This window comes from Taudactylus pleione, unplaced genomic scaffold (genome assembly GCF_031769625.1).
Source record: "Taudactylus pleione unplaced genomic scaffold, aTauple2 ptg000925l, whole genome shotgun sequence".
Taxonomy (NCBI): domain Eukaryota; kingdom Metazoa; phylum Chordata; class Amphibia; order Anura; family Myobatrachidae; genus Taudactylus; species Taudactylus pleione.
In genome coordinates this window covers 652,453-680,210 of record NW_028285326.1, presented here as the reverse complement: position 1 = coordinate 680,210, position 27,758 = coordinate 652,453, and the positions used below count along the sequence as shown (strand labels likewise).

At 49.5% G+C, this 27,758-nt stretch overlaps 1 protein-coding gene across 1 annotated transcript in view; it reads left to right on the top strand.

Annotated features, from left to right (window-relative positions):
• The window catches only part of GDI1 (GDP dissociation inhibitor 1), a 108,951-nt gene that overhangs the window by 58,923 nt on the left and 22,270 nt on the right, over positions 1-27,758 (top strand). The window contains exons 4-6 of the mRNA XM_088459659.1: positions 1,560-1,694; positions 1,928-2,126; positions 8,922-9,053. Of these exons, the coding sequence (XP_088315785.1) occupies positions 1,560-1,694; positions 1,928-2,126; positions 8,922-9,053 (466 nt within the window). The remainder of the gene's footprint in view (positions 1-1,559; positions 1,695-1,927; positions 2,127-8,921; positions 9,054-27,758) is intronic.

Sequence of the window (27,758 nt, the reverse complement as noted above, 5' to 3'; positions counted from 1 at the left end):
GCTGTGTGTCTGATACTTCTCCTGTCAGCCATTTTACTATCCCTAATTCTTCCGGTTCAGCCCTCTCGGTGACAGTACTGTCAGGGCGGGAATCTGCCTCACAGTTTAAAGTGTTTATTACTGTGGGAGAGTCACATACCAATATGTCCAGTGAGGATTCTGTGTCTATGGGAGCACCTCTCCTGTTTTCCTGCTCCGGATGTAAAGCAGGCGTGGGGGAGAGGCGGTACTTCAGGATGGGTTATGTGCTGCATGTTTGGCCATTCCTGGTACCTCTGCTGTACCCAGCACCTCCCAGGAACCACCTTGGGCATGTTTTGCACAGGCCTTGAATGTCCTTGTGAATAGGCTGACAGCCCCCCCGTGTTTCCCCAATTGGGGTTCGCACAACAGGCGGTAGTCCCGTCTCCCGTACTAGGGGTTCTAGCACAGATGGTAATGGCGCAGTGCCCCCCTCAACAAGTTCTTACTCCAGCAGACCCTGTTTAGGCTAATTCTGTGTCAGCTACGGTGCAGAATACTACACTGCAGGATCCACCTAGACCTGCTAAAAGACCATTATTGTCATATCCATCCACACAATATGATGAGGATGACTGGTCGTCTAATGAGGGTGAGATTGAGGTGTGATGCCCATGGATGAAGCCTATACCCCAAGGTATCCCTGTGGACCCTAAGGACTTCATGGAAACAGAGATAACAAAGGTAAGTTCTTACCATATCTCTTGTTTTTCCATACACACTCCTGCCAAATTCTACCATTTTTACACTTTTGCATCCACGGACGCTACTTTTTGCAGGCATAGCGCACTCCCGCCCGTGAAGATTGCTTTGGGACATCGTCCAATGTACTCCAGTGTCCTCCAGTGGATGAAGGAGAAGACAGGATTTTTGTACTTACCAGTAAAATCCATCTTTCCGATTCCATGGGGACACTGGACGTCCTCCCAGCGCTGCTGTGTTTGGGTTACGGCTGTTTGCAGTTGTGAAGTCTTCTGTCAGTTAGTTGGCGTTTTCTCCCATTTGTTTCTATTCCTCTCTCCTTTTCGTCGCTGCTTCTGTTTGGTTAAAGTTATCTGAGATCAGGTGGGGTATAGAGGGGGAGGAGCCACGTTCAAATTAACTACGAATGAAAGTGCCAAGCTCCACACCCCCCACCACCACCACCCCAGTGTTCTCCAGTTCCCCTCATTTTACTGACACAAATATTCAGTGTTTTCTTGTACTGCTAAGCAAGTATCATATATAAGTATATAATTCGGCCTGTACAGATGGCGCATGCATTATTGCAGCATTTAACTTACTTGTTTAACTTATTACATCTTTCCCATTTAAATTAGTGTAACTGTGACATCTACACTGCAGTTAATTTAGAATGTGCACTAAACACTGCTCCACCTGTATGTAATGATTCCACTGTCCAGTTTGTATGCATGTGTAAAGAGGATATAAGCTCACCTGAAAGACATACTAGAGTCTTTCTTCTGACATGACATTAGCGGAACAGCTTTAGCACCTACTAGCACATAATTATACTGGTTTTCTTTTGATCTTTCCAGGGCAATTGGTGAAAATGCTGCTGTACACTGAGGTCACCCGCTATCTGGATTTCAAAGTGGTAGAAGGAAGTTTTGTGTACAAAGGAGGAAAGATCTACAAAGTGCCGTCAACTGAGACAGAGGCTTTGGCCTCCAGTAAGTGAATCTCCAGACCTATTAATAGTGTTTTACTGTACTAAAAATATTAACAGCACACTTGTCATGTTTAGTGTTATTCTTACACCATCTGGACGGTTGCTTTTGTGTAAAACCAACTTTTCACTTGCACCAGTTTTCCCACATACCAGGTTCTAATCTGTGGGAAGTGGGGCCATGGCTCACCCTTCACCACCTCTCTAGAGTCTCTGAGCTTGTTACTTTTTCTGCAGACCTCATGGGCATGTTCGAGAAACGACGTTTCCGCAAGTTTCTGGTCTTTGTAGCCAATTTTGATGAGAATGACCCGAAGACCTTAGAAGGGGTGGACCCAAAAAGCACCAACATGCGAGATGTATACAAGAAATTTGACTTAGGACAGGATGTCATTGACTTCACAGGTCATGCACTGGCGCTGTATCGAACTGATGAGTAGGTGGTTTATTCACCAAGTACTGTGAACATTGAATGCATAGGGGCTGATTCTAAGGCGGGAGCATAGCAAAAAAGGGCCAATAACACTGCACCTGGGTAAAACCATGCTGGCCCCCAGGTGAGGGGGGGTGGAGGGGGCAAATGTAAAATGCGCAGAGAGATTTAGATTTGGAAGGGGTGTATCCAAACTCAATTCTAAATTGCTGTGTAATAGTAAAGCTGACAAGCTCCTCCCTACATCTCCAACCTCATTTCCTGACTGCCCCTACTTACATCTCCAACCTTATTTCCTGACTGCTGCTCTTGACACCTCCATCCTCATTTACTGACTGCTCCTCCTGAAATCTCCATCCTCAGTTACTGACTGCTCCTCCTGACACCTCCATCCTCATTTACTGACTGCTCCTCCTGAAATCTCCATCCTCAGTTACTGACTGCTCCTCCTGCATCTCCAACCTCATTTCCTGACTGCCCCTACTTACATCTCCAACCTTATTTCCTGACTGCTCCTCCTGACACCTCCATCCTCATTTACTGACTGCTCCTCCTGAAGTCTCCAACCTTATTTCCTGACTGCTCCTCCTGTCATCTCCATCCTCATTTTCTGACTGCCCCTACTTACATCTCCAATCTCATTTCCTAAATGCTCCTCCTGACACCTCCATCCTCATTTCCTGACTGCCCCTACTTACATCTCCAACCTTATTTCTTGACTGCTCCTCCTGATACCTCCATCCTCATTTACTGACTGCTCCTCCTGAAATCTCCATCCTCAGTTACTGACTGCTCCTCCTGACACCTCCATCCTCATTTACTGACTGCTCCTCCTGAAATCTCCATCCTCAGTTACTGACTGCTCCTCCTGAAATCTCCATCCTCAGTTACTGACTGCTCCTCCTGAAATCTCCATCCTCAGTTACTGACTGCTCCTCCTGCATCTCCAACCTCATTTCCTGACTGCCCCTACTTACATCTCCAATCTAATTTCCTGACTGCTCCTCCTGACACCTCCATCCTCATTTCCTGACTGCCCCTACTTACATCTCCAACCTTATTTCCTGACTGCTCCTCCTGACACCTCCATCCTCATTTACTGACTGCTCCTCCTGAAGTCTCCAACCTTATTTCCTGACTGCTCCTCCTGACATCTCCATCCTAATTTACTGGCTGCTCCTCCTGACATCTCCAACCATATCTCCTTACCACTGGTTCCTACATGTCCAGCCTCATCTCCTTACTGCTCCCTACATTTCTAGCCGCATTACCTCACACACTCCTCCCTACAACTCCAGCCTCATTTCCTGACTGCTTCTCCCTGCCTATCCAGCCTCATTTCCTTACAGCTGTTCCCTATAACTCCAGCCTCATTTCCTCACTGCTCCTTCCTATATGTCCAGCCTCATCTCCTCCCTACATGTCCAGCCTTATTACCTTACCGCTCTCCCTACATGTCCAGCCTCATCTCCTCACCGCTCTTCCCTACATCTCCTGCCTCATTTCCTCACCGCTCCTTCCTACATGTCCAGCCTCATCTCCTCCTTACTGCTCCTCCTGACACCTCCAGCCTCATTACCTTACCGCTCTTCTCTACATCTCCTGCCTCATTTCCTCACTGCTCCTCCCTCATCTCTAGGTTAATTTCTTCCCTGCTCCTCCCTACACCACCAGCCTCAATACCTCACTGCTCTTCCCTATGCCTCCAGCTTCCTTACCTCACTGCTCATCTGTACATCTCCAGCCTCATTACCTTGCATACTCCCTCTCATGCCTCTCCTCCTTCATGATCACCACGTCCCGCTCACATTCAGGATTTCTCCTGGGCTTCTCCTATCCTGTGCAACGCCTTCCTTCTCTCCATTAGTCTCTCATTCAGCCTTCAAGTATACCCTTATTATCCCTCCTTCCATCCGCCTTACTCTGTAGTCTGTGCCCTCTTCTTCCTATATTGTTCATCCATATCCCTTGTAGATTGTAACCTCATATGAACAGGGCCCTCTTCCCTGTGTCGTCACTACATAATTATGCTAATTAGACGCAGGTTGTTTTTTTTTTAATTTCGGAGGTGGGTGAAGAGAGTCTAGGTAATGGGATATGGTCATCAGATGAGAGGCAAAGAACCGTTATTGGCAAAGAGGAGAGGGCAGAAGTATAAGGTAGGATGTGGCTGGAGACACTGGTGGAACTACCATAGGTGTAAGGGGTGCAGCTGCTATAGGGCTCAGAGCTGAGGGGACATCTTCCTTGTCACATGGGTGTAACTACCATAGGTGTAAGGGGGCAGCTGCTATAGGGCCCAGAGCTGAGGGGGACCCATCTTCCTTGACACATGGGTGTAACTACCATAGGTGTAAGGGGGCAGCTGCTATAGGGCCCAGAGCTGAGGGGCCATCTTCCATTTCACATGGGTGTAACTACCATAGGTGTAAGGGGTGCAGCTGCTATAGGGCCCAGAGCTGAGGGGGCCATCTTCCTTGTCACATGGGTGTAACTACCATAGGTGTAAGGGGTACAGCTGCTATGGGGCCCAGAGCTGAGGGGCATCTTCCTTGTCACCATAGGTGTAAGGGGAGCAGCTGCTATAGGACCCAGAGCTGAGGGGCCCATCTTCCTTGTCACATGGGTGTAACTACCATAGGTGTAAGGGGAGCAGCTGCTATAGGGCCCAGAGCAGAGGGGCCATCTTCCTTGTCACATGGGTGTAACTACCATAGGTGTAAGGGGAGCAGCTGCTATAGTGCCCAGAGCTGAAGGGCCATCTTCCTTGTCACATGGGTGTAACTACCATAGGTGTAAGGGGTGCAGCTGCTATAGGGCTCAGAGCTGAGGGGGACCCATCTTCCTTGTCACATGGTTGTAACTACCATAGGTGTAAGGGGGCAGCTGCTATAGGGCCCAGAGCTGAGGGGACATCTTCCTTGTCACATGGGTGTAACTACCATAGGTGTAAGGGGGCAGCTGCTATAGGGCCCAGAGCTGAGGGGGCCATCTTCCTTGTCACATGGGTTTAACTACCATTGTTATACGTGGGGCAGTTGTTATAGGGCCTAGAGCTGAGGGGCATCTTCCTTGTCACATGGGTGTAACTACCATAGGTGTAAGGGGGCAGCTGCTATAGTGCCCAGAGCTGAGGGGGCCATCTTACTTGTCACATGGGTGTAACTACCATAGGTGTAAGGGGGGCAGCTGCTATAGGGCCCAGAGCTGAGGGGCCATCATCCTTGTCACATTGGTGTAACTACCATAGGTGTAAGGGGAGCAGCTGCTATAGGGCTCAGAGCTGAGGGGGCATCTTCCTTGTCACATGGGTGTAACCACCATAGGTGTAAGGGGGCAGCTGCTATAGGGCCCAGAGCTGAGGGGCCATCATCCTTGTCACATGGGTGTAACTACCATAGTTGTAAGGGGAGCAGCTGCTATAGGGCCCAGAGCTGAGGGGCCATCATCCTTGTCACATGGGTGTAACTACCATAGGTGTAAGGGGAGCAGCTGCTATAGGGCTCAGAGCTGAGGGGGCATCTTCCTTGTCACATGGGTGTAACCACCATAGGTGTAAGGGGAGAAGCTGCTATAGGGCCCAGAGCTTAGGGGCCATCTTCCTTGTCACATGGGTGTAGCTACCATAGGTGTAAGGGGTGCAGCTGCTATAGGACCCAGAGCTGAGGGGCCATCTTCCTTGTCACGAGTGTAACTACCATAGGTGTAAGGGGGCAGCTGCTAGAGGGCCCATCTTCCTTGTCACATGGGTGTAACTACCATAGGTGTAAGGGGGCAGCTGCTATAGGGCCCAGAGCTGAGGGGCCATCTTCCTTGTCACATGAGTGTAACTACCATAGGTGTAAGGGGGCAGCTGCTAGAGGGCCCATCTTCCTTGTCACATGAGTGTAACTACCATAGGTGTAAGGGGGCAGCTGCTATAGGGCCCAGAGCTGAGCGGCCATCTTCCTTGTCACATGAGTGTAACTACCATAGGTGTAAGGGGGCAGCTGCTAGAGGGCCCAGAGCTGAGGGGCCATCTTCCTTGTCACATGGGTGTAACTACCATAGGTGTAAGGGGGCAGCTGCTATGGGGCCCAGAGCTGAGGGCGTCCATCTTCCTTGTCACATGAGTGTAACTACCATAGGTGTAAGGGGAGCAGCTGCTATAGGGCCCAGAGCCGAGGAGGCCATCTTCCTTGTCACATGAGTGTAACTACCATAGGTGTAAGGGGTGCAGCTGCTATAGGGCTCAGAGCTGAGGGGCCCATCTTCCTTGTCACATGGGTGTAACTACCATAGGTGTAAGGGGGCAGCTGCTATAGGGCTCAGAGCTGAGGGGACATCTTCCTTGTCACATGGGTGTAACTACCATAGGTGTAAGGGGTGCAGCTGCTATAGGGCTCAGAGCTGAGGGGGACCCATCTTCCTTGTCACATGGGTGTAACTACCATAGGTGTAAGGGGGCAGCTGCTATAGGGCCCAGAGCTGAGCGGCCATCTTCCTTGTCACATGAGTGTAACTACCATAGGTGTAAGGGGGCAGCTGCTAGAGGGCCCAGAGCTGAGGGGCCATCTTCCTTGTCACATGGGTGTAACTACCATAGGTGTAAGGGGGCAGCTGCTATGGGGCCCAGAGCTGAGGGCGTCCATCTTCCTTGTCACATGAGTGTAACTACCATAGGTGTAAGGGGAGCAGCTGCTATAGGGCCCAGAGCCGAGGAGGCCATCTTCCTTGTCACATGAGTGTAACTACCATAGGTGTAAGGGGTGCAGCTGCTATAGGGCTCAGAGCTGAGGGGCCCATCTTCCTTGTCACATGGGTGTAACTACCATAGGTGTAAGGGGGCAGCTGCTATAGGGCTCAGAGCTGAGGGGACATCTTCCTTGTCACATGGGTGTAACTACCATAGGTGTAAGGGGGCAGCTGCTATAGGGCCCAGAGCTGAGGGGCCCATCTTCCTTGTCACATGGGTGTAACTACCATAGGTGTAAGGGGTGCAGCTGCTATAGGGCCCAGAGCTGAGGGGCCATCTTCCTTGTCACATGGGTGTAACTACCAAAGGTGTAAGGAGGGCAGCTACTATAGGGCCCAGAGCTGAGGGGGACCCATCTTCCTTGTCACATGGGTGTAACTACCATAGGTGTAAGGGGGCAGCTGCTATGGGGCCCAGAGCTGTGGGGCCCATCTTCCTTGTCACATGGGTGTAACTACCATAGGTGTAAGGGGTGCAGCTGCTATAGGGCCCAGAGCTGAGGGGGCCATCTTCCTTGTCACATGGGTGTAACTACCATAGGTGTAAGGGGTGCAGCTACTATAGGGCCCAGAGCTGAGGGGGGCATCTTCCTTGTCACATGGGTGTAACTACCATAGGTGTAAGGAGGGCAGCTACTATAGGGCCCAGAGCTGAGGGGCCCATCTTCCTTGTCACATGGGTGTAACTACCATAGGTGTAAGGAGGGCAGCTACTATAGGGCCCAGAGCTGAGGGGGACCCATCTTCCTTGTCACATGGGTGTAACTACCATAGGTGTAAGGGGAGCAGCTGCTATAGGGCCCAGAGCTGAGGGGACATCTTCCTTATCACATGAGTGTAACTACCATAGGTGTAAGGGGTGCAGCTGCTATAGGGCCCAGAGCTGAGGGGGTCATCTTCCTTGTCACATGGGTGTAACTACCATAGGTGTAAGGGGAGCAGCTGCTATAGGGCCCAGAGCTGAGGGGACATCTTCCTTATCACATGGGTGTAACTACCATAGGTGTAAGGGGTGCAGCTGTTATAGGGCCCAGAGCTGAGGGGGTCATCTTCCTTGTCACAGGGGTGTAACTACCATAGGTGTAAAAAGAGCAGCTGCTATAGGGCCCAGAGCTGAGGGGGTCATCTTCCTTATCACATGAGTGTAACTACCATAGGTGTAAGGGGTGCAGCTGCTATAGGGCCCAGAGCTGAGGGGGTCATCTTCCTTGTCACATGGGTGTAACTACCATAGGTGTAAGGGGAGCAGCTGCTATAGGGCCCAGAGCTGAGGGGGTCATCTTCCTTGTCACATGGGTGTAACTACCATAGGTGTAAGGGGAGCAGCTGCTATAGGGCCCAGAGCTGAGGGGGTCATCTTCCTTATCACATGAGTGTAACTACCATAGGTGTAAGGGGTGCAGCTGCTATAGGGCCCAGTGCTGAGGGGGTCATCTTCCTTGTCACATGGGTGTAACTACCATAGGTGTAAGGGGAGCAGCTGCTATAGGGCCCAGAGCTTAGGGGCCATCTTCCTTGTCACATGGGTGTAACTACCATAGGTGTAAGGGGTACAGCTGCTATGGGGCCCAGAGCTGAGGGGGCCATCTTACTTGTCACATGGGTGTAACTACCATAGGTGTAAGGGGTGCAGCTGTTATAGGGCCCAGAGCTGAGGGGGCATCTTCCTTGTCACATGGGTGTAACTACCATAGGTGTAAGGGGAGCAGCTGCTATAGGGCCCAGAGCTGAGGGGGTCATCTTCCTTGTCACATGGGTGTAACTACCATAGGTGTAAGGGGGCAGCTGCTATGGGGCCCATCTTCCTTGTCATAGTTACATGTGTTATGTCCATTTTTCACTATTAGGTGGTACATAGGGGCCCTTACACACTTTTGCTATGGGACCTTCAAATACTTACTTACGCCCATGGCTGGACATATAGGTGCTTCATAAGTTTTTTGATGGTTAGTGGTCATAAAGTGGCTTGGCTTTTTGGACCGGAGGTGGTTAGGGCTTTGGTTGTGTGGATTGAGGTGTGTCTGTGGATTTAAGTCCTTACATATATACACCATATGCTTTCAGTTATCTGGATCAGCCATGTCTGGAAACCATCAATCGTATCAAGCTGTACAGTGAGTCTTTGGCAAGATACGGCAAGAGCCCGTACCTGTATCCTCTGTATGGGCTGGGGGAGCTACCACAAGGATTTGCCAGGTGAGGGTACCTCACGTTTACTGATTATATTATATTGCCGTATTATAAGAACGCTCATGCAGTAAGATACAGTGCCGCTGTGCTATTGATGTTTGTTGCCATCACACTAGGGGTAGAGTATGGACCCCACATCATGATGGGCATGGGAGAGACGCTGGGGGTTGGTAACAGGACAGGCAGGCTTGTGCTCCTTGTATTGAGATTCAGAGGAGAGAAAATTGCATGTATAATATTTATAATATTGTTCCCTGAGATGTAAAGCTTGGAGGTGGTGGCGATCGTTCCCAGGCATATACCTACAGCTATATAGGGTCATAGCAGGAATGGCTGGCGCCACAGCATCTAAAGACAGCAGGAGATAAACGGAAGATTCCCAAAGACGGATATACAATACAAGATAATCTCTGGCGCTGGTTTTAGTGTATACAGTATAAATGTAACTCTGTGTAAACAGCTTTGATGTGGATAAATAACACCAGGTATGAGCAGGACTTTGGGCTTGATTCAGACCCACTCGCGAGCGGCTGTCCGCTCGCAAGTGGGTCGATGTTATGGACTGAGCATGCGCACGACGGAGGGAGCTCCGTCGTGCGCATGTGCCAGACGCAACGAGCGAAGGAAAGTCCTTCGCTCGTTGTGTCCGATCAAAGGGGGCGTGCTGTCAATGTTGATTGACAGCACGCCCCCTTTGGTGGGCGTGCCGGGGGCGTGCCTCCCGTCAAAAGCCGGCCCACTGACATCACTAGTGATATCAGTGGGAGTGATTTTGGCTCTGATAGAGCCAAAATCACTCCGGAGCTTGCGGTTGAAAACCTCAACCGCAGGCTCCGGCTCGCAAATTCGATGGTCGCGATGGTCACGACCATTGCGGCCATCACAATGCACGCTTGTATAGCCTGTGGGTGGTGACCCACAGCTATACGAGCGTCCAGGAGGACGCTCCATTTTCATGGAGTCCGGCCCTCATTCAGAGCGTGCGCTCTGCTCAGAGCGTACGGCTCTGAATGAGGACCTTTGTCTGTCCAGTCTCCTGCATTACTCACCGAACACGAAGAAAATGAGAACTGTCCACTACAATAGTTTAGGTGTTACGTACATTTCTCTTATTGTAAATAGCAGTAGTCCCCCTGTAAAATTCCATTTTTATTCTATTTTTTACACCACTTAGTAACCTCACAATCCCCGCCACCAGGGGTGTGGGGAATAGCCCCGGGCTATCACCCTGGGGTGTCCCCGGGAGGGGGGACCCCTTTATTGGGGGGGTCCCCATTTCCCAAAGAATCGCCGGCCATGGCTGACAAAATGAAGGTGATGAATGCTTTGGCCGGGGGACCCAGTGAAGCATGTCCCCCAGCTGTGGCTTTAAACCCCCGCTAGAAAGAGCCCGGTGCTGGTTGTGTAAAATACAAGGGACCCCTACATCTTTTTTCCCATTGTTCAAAATGCCAGTCCTGGTTATGAACATTTTTTACACTTACATTTTACATCTGTGAAAAAATATTCTGAAATAGGGCGCAATTAAAATGACAGTGCAGCATAAATCATGTGAAAACGTGCATTCATATGTGCATTTCCAAATTAAACAGTAATAGGAAAAGTAATCCACATAATAACATGCGCTCTGTGTATACCACATTTCCTTAATAACCACCAGAGTGTAGATAATTAAAAGATATATTCACCCTAATATTCTGACTGGGAGTTTCCACTTGTTTGAAGGTCTGTGGGGATAAACCCAAATGTCTCCCATTCCCTTGTATATAGGTTAGGGGAGACACAAGAAGCCAAATATAGTGCAGTTATCCTTTTAAAAGGGGATATTCTAATACAAATTTGTACTCACAATATACACAGATAAAGAAGCATAAAATACTCCAAACAGGCACAACAGCTTCACAGGATATAGTCACCGCAGTCCTAGAATGGAATTAAAGGCAGGATGAATCACAGGATATAGTCACCGCAGTCCCAGAACGGAATTAAAGGCAGGATGAATCACAGGATATAGTCACCGCAGTCCCAGAACGGAATTAAAGGCAGGATGAATCACAGGATATAGTCACCGCAGTCCCAGAATGGAATTAAAGGCAGGATGAATCACAGGATATAGTCACCGCAGTCCTAGAACGGAATTAAAGGCAGGATGAATCACAGGATATAGTCACCACAGTCCCAGAACGGAATTAAAGGCAGGATGAATCACAGGATATAGTCACCGCAGTCCCAGAATGGAATTAAAGGCAGGATGAATCACAGGATATAGTCACCGCATTCCCAGAATGGAATTAAAGGCAGGATGAATCACAGGATATAGTCACCGCATTCCCAGAATGGAATTAAAGGCAGGATGAATCACAGGATATAGTCACCACAGTCCTAGAACGGAATTAAAGGCAGGATGAATCACAGGATATAGTCACCACAGTCCCAGAATGGAATTAAAGGCAGGATGAATCACAGGATATAGTCACCACAGTCCCAGAATGGAATTAAAGGCAGGATGAATCACAGGATATAGTCACCACAGTCCCAGAATGGAATTAAAGGCAGGATGAATCACAGGATATAGTCACCACAGTCCCAGAATGGAATTAAAGGCAGGATGAGTCACAGGATCTAGTCACCGCAGTCCCAGAATGGAATTAAAGGCAGGATGAATCACAGATATAGTCACCACAGTCCTAGAATGGAATTAAAGGCAGGATGAATCACAGGATATAGTCACCGCAGTCCCAGAATGGATTTAAAGGCAGGATGAATCACAGGATATAGTCACCACAGTCCCAGAATGGAATTAAAGGCAGGATGAATCACAGGATATAGTCACCACAGTCCCAGAACGGAATTAAAGGCAGGATGAATCACAGGATATAGTCACCACAGTCCCAGAACGGAATTAAAGGCAGGATGAATCAAGTTGCCAGACACAGGATCCACCATGCGGGTATTTTTGCTTGTATGGTCAATGTCTGACCTTTACTACCAGTCAGAATATTAGGGTGAATATATCTTTTAATTATCTACACTCTGGTGGTTATTAAGGAAATGTGGTATACACAGAGCGTATGTTATTATGTGGATTACTTTTTCTATTACATTTTTACACACAGAAGCCTCCTCGGATCTCACTGATCTGTAAAGACCTCTGCTGTAGACTCTGCTGCTCAGGCTAAACTCTCTAGCTGCAAGCAGGTCTATTACTTTGTCAGTTTTATGTCATTCTGTGCGAGTTAAAAACTCTATTACATTGGGCGAGTTGTATGTTTTCCAAGAGAAAATACCTGGATGCGACTTTGCACCATGTGAGTAGTGAAAATGATAGGAACATGTAACAGAAAATGCGAGTTTAGCGCTACTTTTTCACAACTCGCACCCTATTCCATTAAGCCACAAACATTGGTAAACTGTAGACTTCCTAATTATGGACACTGGGCCTGATTCAGCACGGATCGCAACTGCGTAATCGCACGCAATGCAGCCGCGAAAATATGCTAATGTCTGCCACCACTCAGCCAGCACAGAGATGCCCACTGCTTTTTCACATCCATAATACCTCGCAGTCCTCTGTATACATCTGTAACATCAGCCACAGCACAGCCAGCATAGAGACACCACTACTGCTATCTCACATCTGTAATACCTCACAGTCCTGTGTATACATCTGTAACATCAGCCACAGCAGAGCCAGCATAGAGACACCCACTACTGCTATCTCACATCTGTAATACCTCACAGTCCTGTGTATACATCTGTAACATCAGCCACAGCCCAGCCAGCATAGAGACACCCACTACTGCTATCTCACATCTGTAATACCTCACAGTCCTGTGTATACATCTGTAACATCAGCCACAGCACAGCCAGCATAGAGACACCCACTACTGCTATCTCACATCTGTAATACCTCACAGTCCTGTGTATACATCTGTAACATCAGCCACAGCACAGCCAGCATAGAGACACCCACTACTGCTATCTCACATCTGTAATACCTCACAGTCCTGTGTATACATCTGTAACATCAGCCACAGCAGAGCCAGCATAGAGACACCCACTACTGCAATCTCACATCTGTAATACCTCACAGTCCTGTGTATACATCTGTAACATCAGCCACAGCACAGCCAGCATAGAGACACCCACTACTGCTATCTCACATCTGTAATACCTCACAGTCCTGTGTATACATCTGTAACATCAGCCACAGCACAGCCAGCATAGAGACACCCACTACTGCTATCTCACATCTGTAATACCTCACAGTCCTGTGTATACATCTGTAACATCAGACACAGCTCAGCCAGCATAGAGACATCCACTACTGCTATCTCACATCTGTAATACCTCACAGTCCTGTGTATACATCTGTAACATCAGCCACAGCACAGCCAGCATAGAGACACCCACTACTGCTATCTCACATCTGTAATACCTCACAGTCCTGTGTATACATCTGTAACATCAGCCACAGCACAGCCAGCATAGAGACACCACTACTGCTATCTCACATCTGTAATACCTCACAGTCCTGTGTATACATCTGTAACATCAGCCACAGTACAGCCAGCATAGAGACACCCACTACTGCTATCTCACATCTGTAATACCTCACAGTCCTGTGTATACATCTGTAACATCAGACACAGCTCAGCCAGCATAGAGACATCCACTACTGCTATCTCACATCTGTAATACCTCACAGTCCTGTGTATACATCTGTAACATCAGCCACAGCACAGCCAGCATAGAGACACCCACTACTGCTATCTCACATCTGTAATACCTCACAGTCCTGTGTATACATCTGTAACATCAGACACAGCTCAGCCAGCATAGAGACATCCACTACTGCTATCTCACATCTGTAATACCTCACAGTCCTGTGTATACATCTGTAACATCAGCCACAGCTCAGCCAGCATAGAGACACCCACTACTGCTATCTCACATCTGTAATACCTCACAGTCCTGTGTATACATCTGTAACATCAGCCACAGCTCAGCCAGCATAGAGACACCCACTACTGCTATCTCACATCTGTAATACCTCACAGTCCTGTGTATACATCTGTAACATCAGCACAGCCAGCATAGAGACACCCACTACTGCTATCTCACATCTGTAATACCTCACAGTCCTGTGTATACATCTGTAACATCAGCCACAGCTCAGCCAGCATAGACACCCACTACTGCTATCTCACATCTGTAATACCTCACATTCCTGTGTATACATCTGTAACATCAGCCACAACACAGCCAGCATAGAGACACCCACTACTGCTATCTCACATCTGTAATACCTCACAGTCCTGTGTATACATCTGTAACATCAACCACAGCTCAGCCAGCATAGAGACCCCCACTACTGCTATCTCACATATGTAATACCTCACAGACCTGTGTATACATCTGTAACATCAGCCACAGCTCAGCCAGCATAGAGACACCCACTACTGCTATCTCACATCTGTAATATCTCACAGTCCTGTGTATACATCTGTAATACCTCACAGTCCTGTGTATACATCTGTAACATCAGTCACAGCTCAGCCAGTATAGAGACACCACTACTGCTTTTTCACATCCATAATACCTCGCAGTCCTGTGTATACATCTGTAACATCAGCCACAGCACAGCCAGCATAGAGACACCCACTACTGCTATCTCACATCTGTAATACCTCACAGTCCTGTGTATACATCTGTAACATCAGCCACAGCACAGCCAGCATAGAGACACCCACTACTGCTATCTCACATCTGTAATACCTCACAGTCCTGTGTATACATCTGTAACATCAGCCACAGCACAGCCAGCATAGAGACACCCACTACTGCTTTCTACTTCAGGGTCCATAGGGGGTCCACAGGGTTGACCTTGGGGTATAGGTTGGGAACCAAATCCGGGCACCACGCAGTTAAAGCTTTTAGCTCCCAGGATGCACTGGGTCCACTCTCCCTATAACCCCACCCCCAAGCCAGAGGCACCTCAGTTTAAGTTGGTGCCCGGCCGGAGTCGGGTCACCGTTAGCGCAGGGGGAGCTGATTAGCAGCCCCTAAGCTTATTTTATTTTTTTAGGGACAAAGTTTTTTCATGGACTTTGAACTCTTCAGAGCGGCAGCGTCGGACTGTCCATAGGACATCTAAGCTGCCGCTCCGTCACCCCGCTGGCGCTGAGACGCCAGTACAGATCTGGGGATCTCAGCGGGACCCCAGAGTCTGTACTAGCCGGACTCTGCGGGCGCCCAGGACTGCTGCTGGATCCACGGGGAGCAGGTAAGGTCGCGGATCACCGCTTGCGGTGATCCGCGCATTTCAAATGCAGTCCTGTGCCTCCGGTCTCAGGGGACAGACCGGAGGCGCCGGCAGTGGCGGCGGGCCCCCCATACCCCGTGTGTCCACTAGACCACCAGGGACTTAACGATCGGTGCAGGGAGCCGGCGTCCCGGGGGTTAATAGCCGGCCAGGGGAGGCAGCCTTCCCTGTTACAGCGGCTCCTCCCCTCAGCTCAGCGCGCCTTTCAGAATCCATAGTCTGGCGTCGCTGAGCTGCTTCCTCCGCGGGCCACGCTTCCTCTGAGGTCTCCAGCGGCCATTTTATCTCTGTGGTGCAGCAGAGATCTCTCAGGATGGCAGTGAGTCCAGTCCCCCTGCGTACCTCACCATCAGGTCAGTGTACACAGCGCTGTAGCCTTCCCAGACACTGAATCTGGGTAAGTTGAATGCAGTGTAATAGTGCAGTATATTATATGACATGTTTATGTATATATGTATATATCTGCATTGTATGTGACTTATGCTAGTGCTGACTGTACTTTATTCTCTCACCTGTCAGTGTATATCTATCCCTTTTCTTTATCTGCCCTAATACAGCTGTACTTAGGGTGGTTCTGAGACCTCACATTTATATACTTGTTAATATTTGTGTGGTTTGTCACATACTGTTGCGTGCTGCACGTTGCCATATTTTAGATGGAACTGTGTGTTGCATACGCTGAAAATGGGTCCCTGCAGCTAATTTTTGGCATCAGTCAGGACCAGTATAGTGCTGCTTAATATTTCCGCCAAGATTGGTCAGATATGTCTGACCAGGAGATAGAGCGTTATACTGCACCCATTTTTACTATCCTGCAAGTCATGTGCTGCAGGTGTTAGTGCGGAGGATTTGACTCATAAAGGGTTCTGTATGTGGCGTCATCTGGTGCCGGCCTCTTTCACGACCCCCTTGGGCGGTTTGTTTTCTTGGGATCCTCTCAATTGCGGATCGCCGGGCGGGCCCCATTGTTGTACCTCACTTGGGGTTACTTCACCATACTGCCCTTTTCATCTCAGGGTATCTCGCAGCTTCTTGCACTCTTCCCCTGTGACACAGACTACCGCTCCCTGCAGGGGTTTTTCGCAGTATATGAATTCCCCCTGGTGCCACAATAGTCTGTCATTCCCCTTGCAGGGATTACCACAACAGCCACCCTGGGTGGATGTCGTTTTCTACGAAACGCTAATTGGCGTGGTTGACGCCCTGTGGTTACTTCCCAGTTGGCTCTGCCGTGAACTGGGTACTGTTCGGGGCTCTTTCCCTCTTACACGGGGGGAAGCCTATTTCAGGTATTATTATCCCTGCTTTAGGGCTGGTAGCAGGTCCATTCTGGTTAGAGTGAATGTTGACCTGCACCTGTATCATACACCCTCAGTATTGCGTGCCTTCGGGTTACCTGTTGCTGACTAGCGGGTGGATCGCATAGCAGGACTCTGGCTGTTGCCAGATAGGAGGTGTTACAACAGTGTTTGGCCTCCTGTCCCAAATTCCCTGAGGGTCATCACGAGCCCCTCCTGGGGGGGATGGGCGTGTTACTCGTCTGATTACAGACGTTACTACGCCTCCCATTCCTGCGTGGTCGGATTCTTCGGATCCGTAGGTGGTAACTCTGCCTGAAATCAGTATACTTGCTTTCAGGAGTTGTTACCCATCCTACCATGGCTATAGCATGGTTGGTTAATACTATTGCATATTGGGTTGATGCATTTGTAACGTTTTTTCCCCTCCAACACGTCGGGGGTTCAAATGTATTTGGTCGCTCACGTAATATATGCTGTTGTCATAGGTGGAAATGCCTATATTGGATACCAGTCTCCTAACTTTCAGAGTTCCAGCTGCGACTGTATCCTCCGTAATACCCTATGGCTGCGCTCTGGGAATGCAGAGGTGCAGATACCATCTTTAGGGTTGATATTGTTTGGTCCTGACCTTGACAAGATTGTAGTAACATTGGCAGTATTACTAACGACAAGTTTACCGCTTTCAGCTATGCCCACTACAAGGCCTCAGACTAAGTCTGTTAAGTCTTTTTTGTCCTCTGGGTCAGCCTAAAGGTCTGTTTCTTCGTAGACTGTCGGCATCTACAAGGGCCGACATATCCAGTACCGAGCAGGCCTGGACTGCCAGCCGATCCTGCTTCTGAACCTACGGATATCTCTTCAGTCTGACGGGACAGGCCTACAACTGGGAGATACCGATTTTCTCAGTTCGCCCGGTATTAGTGTCAAGTTGCCGCGGCTACGTGGGTAGGAGGGTACGCCCTCTTTACAAGGGCCTTACAGATCCAGAAAGCTATGCAGTTGTTGCGGTAAGCGGAGCTAATTAGGCCATCCCCACTATCTCAGTGAGGGACTGGTTGTTCTGTTTTCTTTCTGGTGCGGTGGCTGAATGGTCCTCTTTGGCCTATTCTCTGTCTCAGTTCCCTGAACCAGTTCCTAAAGCTACCTGGGCTCAGGAGGAAATCCCTAGGCTCCATCATACGATGTTTGGAACCTGGGGACTTTAGGGTATCACTGGATATACAGGACGCGTGCCTACGGGTACTTACAGAGACCTTTCCTCAGCATGGGCTGAGGTTTGCTGTATCACAGCAACACTTACAATTTTTCGGGCTCTGCCTGTTGGGACTGTCCTCAGCCCCACAGGGGTTTACCAGCGTTTTGGATTTTCTGACAGTTCTTCTGTTCAGTATATCCCAATGCTCCTGTACCTGGACGGCCTCCTGCTCTTAGCGGGATCACCGGGGTACTTTACGGCCAGGTCAGGATGACTGTGGCTTCTTCGGGGTGCAGACGTTTAATCAACGGGGAAAAAGTCCTCCCTGCATCCCTCTCTGGGTATTCTTCATCTAGGATCCCTGCTGGATTCTCAGAATCTGAGAATTCTTCTGGCGTAAGACGGAATCTCCTCTCTTCCATTAGGAGTACATGGTTATCTGCGCAGTCGACAGATGTCTTTACACTCTGGGATGCATGGTGGAATGGGCTCAGTTCCATTCCAGGCCTTTCCATAATTGGCTCATCTCCAGATGGAATGAGTTTTTTCTGTCGGATAACTGTTCAAACGATGATGCTCTCTCCGGAGGCAAGTCGGTCCCTGTCCGGGTGGCTATGGCCATCTCGTCCAGGGTTTTCTTTGCTAGGGACAGTGTCTGGATCGAATCCTTTTTAGTGCAGTTGGACGTCTGTCGATTCCACCCTGTCAATTAACTTACTCTGGCATAACTCTTGTTTCCCGGTGAACCTGAAAAGGTTCAGTCCGACAGGGTCAGGACAGTGGCTTCCTTTTTAGCAACACTGTTCGTTGGGTGGCAATGATAGGTATGTCACATATTCGGACATAGTCCGAGGGTCTCCTCCCGACCATCTCGGCAGCGTTCATTTCAGGAGCTCTCCATTGGGAAGCGGGAGTCCTCAGCCGTCACGACGTGCATCCCGGGGACTAGTCTCTTCCCCAAGAGAGGTTTCATCTCCTGGTGAGCAGGGGGGGCCCCCCTGAGGTGACCCTCATGGCCTTCTGACTTTATCACACTATGGTGTTACAGTTCAGCTCTGGGGATTCTGAAGCAAACTTCAGCGACTCTTTGTCGGTGAAGTGGTCCTTCCACTTTGTGTACCTGTGTTCTCCGGTCTCCCTTCTTCCTCGAGGTCTTTGGAAGTGTTTTCAATCGAGACGGAGATGCTTTCCTGCTGGTGGCTCCTGATTGCCCCAGATGTCAGGGGTACTTGGATCTTCGGAGTCTCTACATCGATACTCCATCCCTGATGCTTCACTGCCCGGACCTGTTGTCTCAGGGTCCTTGGTTTTGCCTTGGACCTGGGTCGTTTGTCTTTGACTGTGTCCTTACAGTGGTCTTACGGCTTCCCTGGCTTTGTCATCGTTGGAATGATTAGAGCACATGGATCAGCTTTTGCTGGGACCTACCACAAACTGTGGCAGCCATAAATCTTATGGTATTGTACCTGTCGATACAATCCTCCGGTGTCCAGGATTTCCAGATATTCTGGCATTCCTTCCGGCTGGCTTGGGTTTCACACTTGGCCTGGTCTTCCTGACAGTGCGGATCTCTACACTGTCAGTATGGTTAAGATATGGAATTGCTTCACTCTGGTATCCAGTTCATCCTTTGGAGTGTTTTCTTGATTATGCCTCCATTTGTCCTCCCTAGGGACTCCTTGGGAGTAAGTAGTGGTTCTTCGTTACCTCCGGGGACAGTCAATGGAACCGCTGGTTGTGATAGCCATTACATGGTCTATTGCTTAGGCTCTCTCTTTCTCTCAGGGTGTTTATATCAACCAGGAGAGTGTCTGAATTGGGAGCGTTCTCATGTGGCTCCCTCTTCTGGAGGGCATCATGTCAGGGTGGGAGTTGCTCTCGCCCTGTGTTTCTTCTTAGTGGTTTTCAGGTTCCATATTCTGGAACTTATGGTACGGCCATTCTGTCCCCAGTCCTCTCGGCTGGTGTGGCCTCATTGACTGTGGTCTGGCCTCTTTGGATTTATGTGATCCGTTCAGGTTCCTTACGGAAATCGGACTCCTTATTGGTGGTCTGAGATTTCTGGTTTTCACAGGAAAGGATGGCCGGCCTATAACCAAATGTTGGCTTGGATGGCCTCGTAGGTCTTCCTCAGGGGCCTACCCATGGGTAGGCCTTCCTGTTGTTGATGCTTGTTTTTTCTCGGGCCATGTGACCCTCGTGTGCGGCTCGCTGTGGCGCCTCGGCTGTTTTGCCTTACTAGGTGGCCACGTGGTCTTCTGTCCACACCTTTTTAAGGTTCTAGGCATTGGTTTCCTTTGCCTCTCAGGATGTTTCTTTTTTGGCGACGGATTCTCCTCTCAGCACAGGAGCGTCCCCACCCTTGGTTGAACTGCTTTGGGACATCCCCAAGGTCAACCCTGTGGACCCCCTATGGACCCTGAAGTAGAAAACAAGAGATATGGTAAGAACTTACCTTTGTTATCTCTGTTTCTACGAAGTCCATAGGGTCCACAGGGCGCCCGCCCTGACGCACCTGGCTTCATATGGGCTGTGTGGCTGGTCACCGGTTTTCCGTCTCCCATTTCGGTGAGTATGGTTATTGAGTGTTCCAGTTTTCTCTCTCTTTTTCTCTCCTCCTCCGGCCTTTGGCTACTTACAAACTGAGGTGCCTCTGGCTTGGGGGTGGGGTTATAGGGAGAGTGGACCCAGTGCATCCTGGGAGCTAAAAGCTTTAACTGCGTGGTGCCCGGATTTGGTTCCCAACCTATACCCCAAGGTCAACCCTGTGGACCCTATGGACTTCGTAGAAACAGAGATAACAAAGGTAAGTTCTTACCATATCTCTTGTTATCTCACATCTGTAATACCTCACAGTCCTGTGTATACATCTGTAACATCAGCCACAGCTCAGCCAGCATAGAGACACCTACTACTGCTATCTCACATCTGTAATACCTCCCAGTCCTGTGTATACATCTGTAACATCAGCGACAGCTCAGCCAGCATAGAGACACCCACTACTGCTATCTCACATCTGTAATACCTCACAGACCTGTGTATACATCTGTAACATCAGCCACAGCTCAGCCAGCATAGAGACACCCACTACTGCTATCTCACATCTGTAATATCTCACAGTCCTGTGTATACATCTGTAATACCTCACAGTCCTGTGTATGCATCTGTAACATCAGTCACAGCTCAGCCAGTATAGAGACACCACTACTGCTTTTTCACATCCGTAATACCTCACAGTCCTGTGTATACATCTGTAATACCTCGCAGTCCTGTGTATACATCTGTAACATCAGCCACAGCTCAGCCAGCATAGAGACACCCACTACTGCTATCTCACATCTGTAATACCTCACAGTCCTGTGTATACATCTGTAACATCAGCCACAGCTCAGCCAGCATAGAGACACACACTACTGCTTTCTCACATCTGTAATACCTCACAGTCCTGTGTATACATCTGTAACATCAGCCACAGCACAGCCAGCATAGAGACACCCACTACTGCTATCTCACATCTGTAATACCTCACAGTCCTGTGTATACATCAGTAACATCAGCCACAGCACAGCCAGCATAGAGACCCCACTACTGCTATCTCACATCTGTAATACCTCACAGTCCTGTGTATACATCTGTAACATCAGCCACAGCACAGCCAGCATAGAGACCCCCACTACTGCTATCTCACATCTGTAATACCTCACAGTCCTGTGTATACATCTGTAACATCAGCCACAGCTCAGCCAGCATAGACACCCACTACTGCTATCTCACATCTGTAATACCTCACAGTCCTGTGTATACATCTGTAACATCAGCCACAGCACAGCCAGCATAGAGACACCCACTACTGCTATCTCACATCTGTAATACCTCACAGTCCTGTGTATACATCTGTAACATCAGCCACAGCACAGCCAGCATAGAGACACCCACTACTGCTATCTCACATCTGTAATACCTCACAGTCCTGTGTATACATCTGTAACATCAGCCACAGCTCAGCCAGCATAGAGACACCCACTACTGCTATCTCACATCTGTAACACCTCACAGTCCTGTGTATACATCTGTAACATCAGCCACAGCACAGCCAGCATAGAGACACCCACTACTGCTATCTCACATCTGTAATACCTCACAGTCCTGTGTATACATCTGTAACATCAGCCACAGCTCAGCCAGCATAGAGACACCCACTACTGCTATCTCACATCTGTAACACCTCACAGTCCTGTGTATACATCTGTAACATCAGCCACAGCTCAGCCAGCATAGAGACACCCACTACTGCTATCTCACATCTGTAACACCTCACAGTCCTGTGTATACATCTGTAACATCAGCCACAGCACAGCCAGCATAGAGACACCCACTACTGCTATCTCACATCTGTAATACCTCACAGTCCTGTGTATACATCTGTAACATCAGCCACAGCTCAGCCAGCATAGAGACGCCCACTACTGCTATCTCACATCTGTAATACCTCACAGTCCTGTGTATACATCTGTAACATCAGCCACAGCACAGCCAGCATAGAGACACCCACTACTGCTATCTCACATCTGTAATACCTCACAGTCCTGTGTATACATTAGTAACATCAGCCACAGCACAGCCAGCATAGAGACACCCACTACTGCTATCTCACATCTGTAATACCTCACAGTCCTGTGTATACATCAGTAACATCAGCCACAGCTCAGCCAGCATAGAGACACCCACTACTGCAGTCTCACATCTGTAATACCTCACAGTCCTGTGTATACATCTGTAACATCAGCCACAGCACAGCCAGCATAGACACCCACTACTGCTTTCTACTTCAGGGTCCATAGGGGGTCCACAGGGTTGACCTTGGGGTATAGGTTGGGAACCAAATCCGGGCACCACGCAGTTAAAGCTTTTAGCTCCCAGGATGCACTTGGGTCCACTCTCCCTATAACCCCACCCCCAAGCCAGAGGCACCTCAATTTAAGTTGGTGCCCGGCCGGAATCGGGTCACCGTTTAGTGCAGTGGGGAGCTGATTAGCAGCCCCATAGCTTTATTTTTTCTAAAGGACAGAGTTTTTTATTTTTCCTTTGGATTCTTCAGAGCGGCAGCGTCAGACTGTCCATAGGACGTCTAAGCTGCCGCTCCGTCACCCCGCTGGCGCTGAGACGCCAGTACAGATCTGGGGATCTCAGCGGGACCCCAGAGTCTGTACTAGCCGGACTCTGCGGGCGCCCAGGACTGCTGCCGGATCCACGGGGAGCAGGTAAGGCGCGGGTCACCGCTTGCGGTGATCCGCGCATTTGAAATGCAGTCCTGTGCCTCCGGTCTCTGGGGACAGACCGGAGGTGGCGGCGGGCCCCCCATACCCCGTGTGTCCACTAGACCACCAGGGACTTAGTGTTCGGTGCAGGGAGCCGGCGTCCCGGGGGTTAATAGCCGGCCAGGGGAGGCAGCCTTCCCTGTTACAGCGGCTCCTCCCCTCAGCTCAGCGCGCCTTTCAGTATCCATAGTCTGGCGTCGCTGAGCTGCTTCCTCCGCGGGCCACGCTTCTTCTGAGGTCTCCAGCGGCCATTTTATCTCTGTGGTGCAGCAGAGATCTCCGGAGATGGCAGTGAGTCCAGTCCCCCTGCGTACCTCACCATCAGGTCAGTGTACACAGCGCTGTAGCCTTCCCAGACACTGAATCTGGGCAGTTGAATGCAGTGTAATAGTGCAGTATATTATATGACATGTTTATGTATATATGTATATATCTGCATTGTATGTGACTTATGCTAGTGCTGACTGTACTTTATTCTCTCACCTGTCAGTGTATATCTATCCCTTTCCTTATCTGCCCTAATACAGCTGTACTTGGGGTGGTTCTGAGACCTCACATTTATATACTATATTAATATTTGTGAGGTTTGTCACATACTGTTGCGTGCTGCACGTTGCCATATTTTGAGTGGAACTGTGTGTTGCATACGCTGAAAATGGGTCCCTGCAGCTAATTTTTAGTTTCAGTCAGGACCAGTATAGCGCTGCTTGATCACAAGGCTTGGTCAGATATGTCTGACTAGGAGATAGAGCGTTATACTGCACCCATTTTTACTATCCTGCAAGCCATGTGCTGCAGGTGTTAGTGCGGAGGATTTAACTCTTAAAGGGTTCTGTATGTGGCGTCATCGGGTGCCGGCCCCTTTCACGACCCCCTTGGGCGGTTTGTTTTCTCGGGATCCTCTTAATTGCGGATCGCCGGGCGGGCCCCATTGTTGTACCTCACTTGGGGTTACTTCACCATACTGCCCTTTTTCATCTCAGGGTATCTCGCAGTTTCTTGCACTCTTCGCCTGTGACGCAGACTACCGCTCCCTACAGGGGTTTTTCGAGTATATGAATTCCCCCTGGTGCCACAATAGTCTGTCATGCCCCTTGCAGGGATTACCACAACAGCCACCCTGGGTGGATGTCGTTTTTCTATGAAACGCAAATTGGCGTGGTTGACGCCCTGTGCTTACTTCCCACTTGGCTCTACCGTGAACTGGATACTGTTTTGGGCTCTTTCCCTCTTACACGGGGGGAAGCCTATCTCAAGTATTATTATCCCTGTTTTAGGGCTGGTAGCAGGTCCATTCTGCACCTGTATCATACACCCTCAGTATTACGTGCCTTTTGGGTCCCTGTTGCTGACTAGCGGGTGGATCGCATGGCGGGACTTTGGCTGTTGCCAGATATGAGGTATTACAACAGTGTTTGGTCTCCTGTCCCAAATTCCCTGAGGGTCATCATGAGCCCCTCCTGGGGTGGATGGGCGTGTTACTCGTCGGATTACAGACGTTACTACGCATCCCATTCCTGCGTGGTCGGATTCTTCTGATCCGTAGGTGGTAACTCTGCCTGAAATCAGTATACTCGCTTTCAGGGGTTGTTACCCATCCTACCATGGCTATAGCATGGTTGGTTAATACTATTGCATACTGAGCTGATGCATTTGTAATGTTTTTTCCCCTCCAACACGTCTGGGGTTCAAATGTATTTGGTTGCTCACGTAATATATGCAGTTGTCATGGGTGGACATGCCTATATTGGATACCAGCTCCTAATTTTCAGAGTTCCGGCTGCGACGGTAACCTCCGTAATACCCTATGGCTGCGCTCTGGGAATGCAGAGGTGCAGATACCATCTATAGGGTATATCTTGTTGGGTCCTGACCTTGACAGTGGCAGTACAAATTTCCCGCCGTCAGCTATGCTCACTACGGGGCCTCAGACTATTAAGTCTTTTTGTCCTCTGGGTCAGCCTAAAGGTCTGTTTCTTCATAGACTGTCGGCCTTTACAAGGGCCGACATATCCAGTTCCGAGCAGACCTGGACTGCCAGCCGATCCTGCTTCTGAACCTACGGATATATCGTCAGCCTGACGAGACAGGCCTACCACTGGGAGAAGGCGATTTCTCAGTTTGCCCGGTACTAGTGTCTAGTTGCCGCGGCTACGTGGGTAGGAGGGTACGCACTCTCTTTGCTCAGGCGGCCTATTTCCATGTGATGGTACGCAGGCCCTTATTCGGAACAGGGCCTTACAAATCCAGAAAGCTATACAGTTGTTGCGGTAAGCGGAGCTAATTGGGCCATCCCCACTTTCTCAGCGAGGGACTGGTTGTTCTGCTTTCTTTCTGGTGCGGTGGCTGAATGGTCCTCTTTGGCCTATTCTCTGTCTCAATTCCCCGAACCAGTTCCTAAAGCTACCTGGGCTCAGGAAGCAATCCCTATGCTCCATCATACTATGTTTGGAACCTGGGGACTTTATGGTATCACTGGATATACAGGACGCGTGCCTACGGGTACTTACAGAGACCTTACCTCAGCATGGACTGAGGTTTGCTGTATCACAGCACTTACGATTTTTCGGGCTCTGCCTGTTGGGACTGCTCTCAGCCCCACAGGGGTTTACCAGCGTTTTGGATTTTCTGACAGTTCTTCTGTTCAGTATATCCCAATGCTCCTGTACCTGGATGGCCTCCTGCTCTTAGCAGGATCACCGGGGTACTTTACAGCCGGGTCTGACTGACTGACAGGGGGGTTGACTGCAGACGTTTAATCAATGGGGAAAAAGTCCTCCCTGCATCCCTCTCTGGGTATTCTTCACCTAGGAGCCCTGCTGGATTCTCAGAATCTGAGAATTCTTCTGGCATAAGACGGCATCTCCACTCTTCCATTAGGAGTACATGGATGTCTGCGCAGTCGACATATGTCTTTACACTCTGGGATGCATGGTCCACTATTCAGTGTCTGCCTTTGGAAGGGTGGAATGGGCTTAGTTCCATTCCAGGCCTTTCCATAATTGGCTTATCTCCAGATGGAACAAGTTATTTCTGTCTGATCACTGTTCAAACGATGATGCTCTCCCCGGAGGCAAGTCGGTCCCTTTTCGGGTGACTATGGCCATCTCGTCCAGGGTATTCTTTGCTAAGGACAGTGTCTGGTTCGCATCCATTTCAGTGCAGTTGGATGTCTGTCGATTCCACCCTGTCAATTAACTGGTTGGAACTTTAGCCTGTCTTGGGCCTTCACTCTGGCATAACCCTTGTTTCCCGGTGAACCTGAAAAAGTTCAGTCCGACAGGGTCAGAACAGTGGCTACCTTTTTAGCAATACTGTTTGTTGGGTGGCAATGTCAGGTATGTCATACATTCGGACATTGTCTGAGGGTCTCCTCCCGACCATCTCAACAGTGTTCATTTCAGGTGCTCTCCATTGGTAAGCGGGAGTCCTCAGCCGTCACGACGTGCATCCAGGGGACTAGTCTCTTCCCCAAGAGAGGTTTCATCTCCTGGTGAGCAGGGGGGGGGGGGTCCTCCTGAGGTGACCCTCATGGCCTTCTGACTCTATCACACTATGGTGTTACAGTCCAACTCTGGGGATTCTGAAGCAACCTTCAGTGACTCTTTGTCGGTGAAGTAGTTCTTCCAATTTGCGTACCTGTGTTCTCCGGTCTCCATTCTTCCTCGAGGGAAGTGTTTCAATCGAGACGGAGATGCTTTCCTGCTGGTGGCTCCTGATTGCCCCAGATGTCAGGGGTACTTGGTTTTTCGGAGTCTCTCCATCGATACTCCATTCCTGATGCTTCACTGCCCAGACCTGTTGTCTCAGGGTCCTGGGGTTGTCTTGGACCTGGGTCGTTTGTCTTTGACTGCGTCCCTACAGTGGTCTTACGGCTTCCCTGGCTTTGTCATCGTTGGAATGATTAGAGCACATGGATCAGTTTTTGCTGGGACCTACCACAAACTGTGGCAGCCATAATTCTTATGGTATTATACCTGTCGATATGATCCTCTGGTGTCCAGGATTTCCAGATATTCTGGCATTCCTTCCGGCTGGCTTGGGTTGCACCCTCGGCCTGGCCTTCCTGACAGTGCGGATCTCTACACTGTCAGTATGATTAAGATATGGAATTGCTCCGCTCTGGTATCCAGTTCATCCTTTGGAGTGTTTTCTGGATTATGCCTCCATTTGTCCTCCCTAGGGACTCCTTGGGAGTTAGTAGTGGTTCTTCGTTGACTCCGGGGAAAGTTAATGGAACCGCTGGTTGTGATTGCCATTACATGGTCTATTGCTTTGGCTTTCTCTCAGGGAGTTTATATCACCCAGGTGAGTGTCGGAATTGGGAGCGTTCTCATGTGGCTCCCTCTTCTGGAGGGCATCTTGTCAGGGTGTGAGTTGCTCTCACCCTGTGTTTCTTCTTAGTGATTTTTAGGTTCCATATTATTCTGGAACTTATGGTGAGGCCATTCAGTCCCCGGTCTTATCGGCTGGTGTGGCCTCATTGACTGTGGTCCGGCCTCTGTGGATTTATGTGATCCGTTCAAGTTCCTGACGGAAATCGGACTCCTTATTGGTGGTCTGAGATTTCTG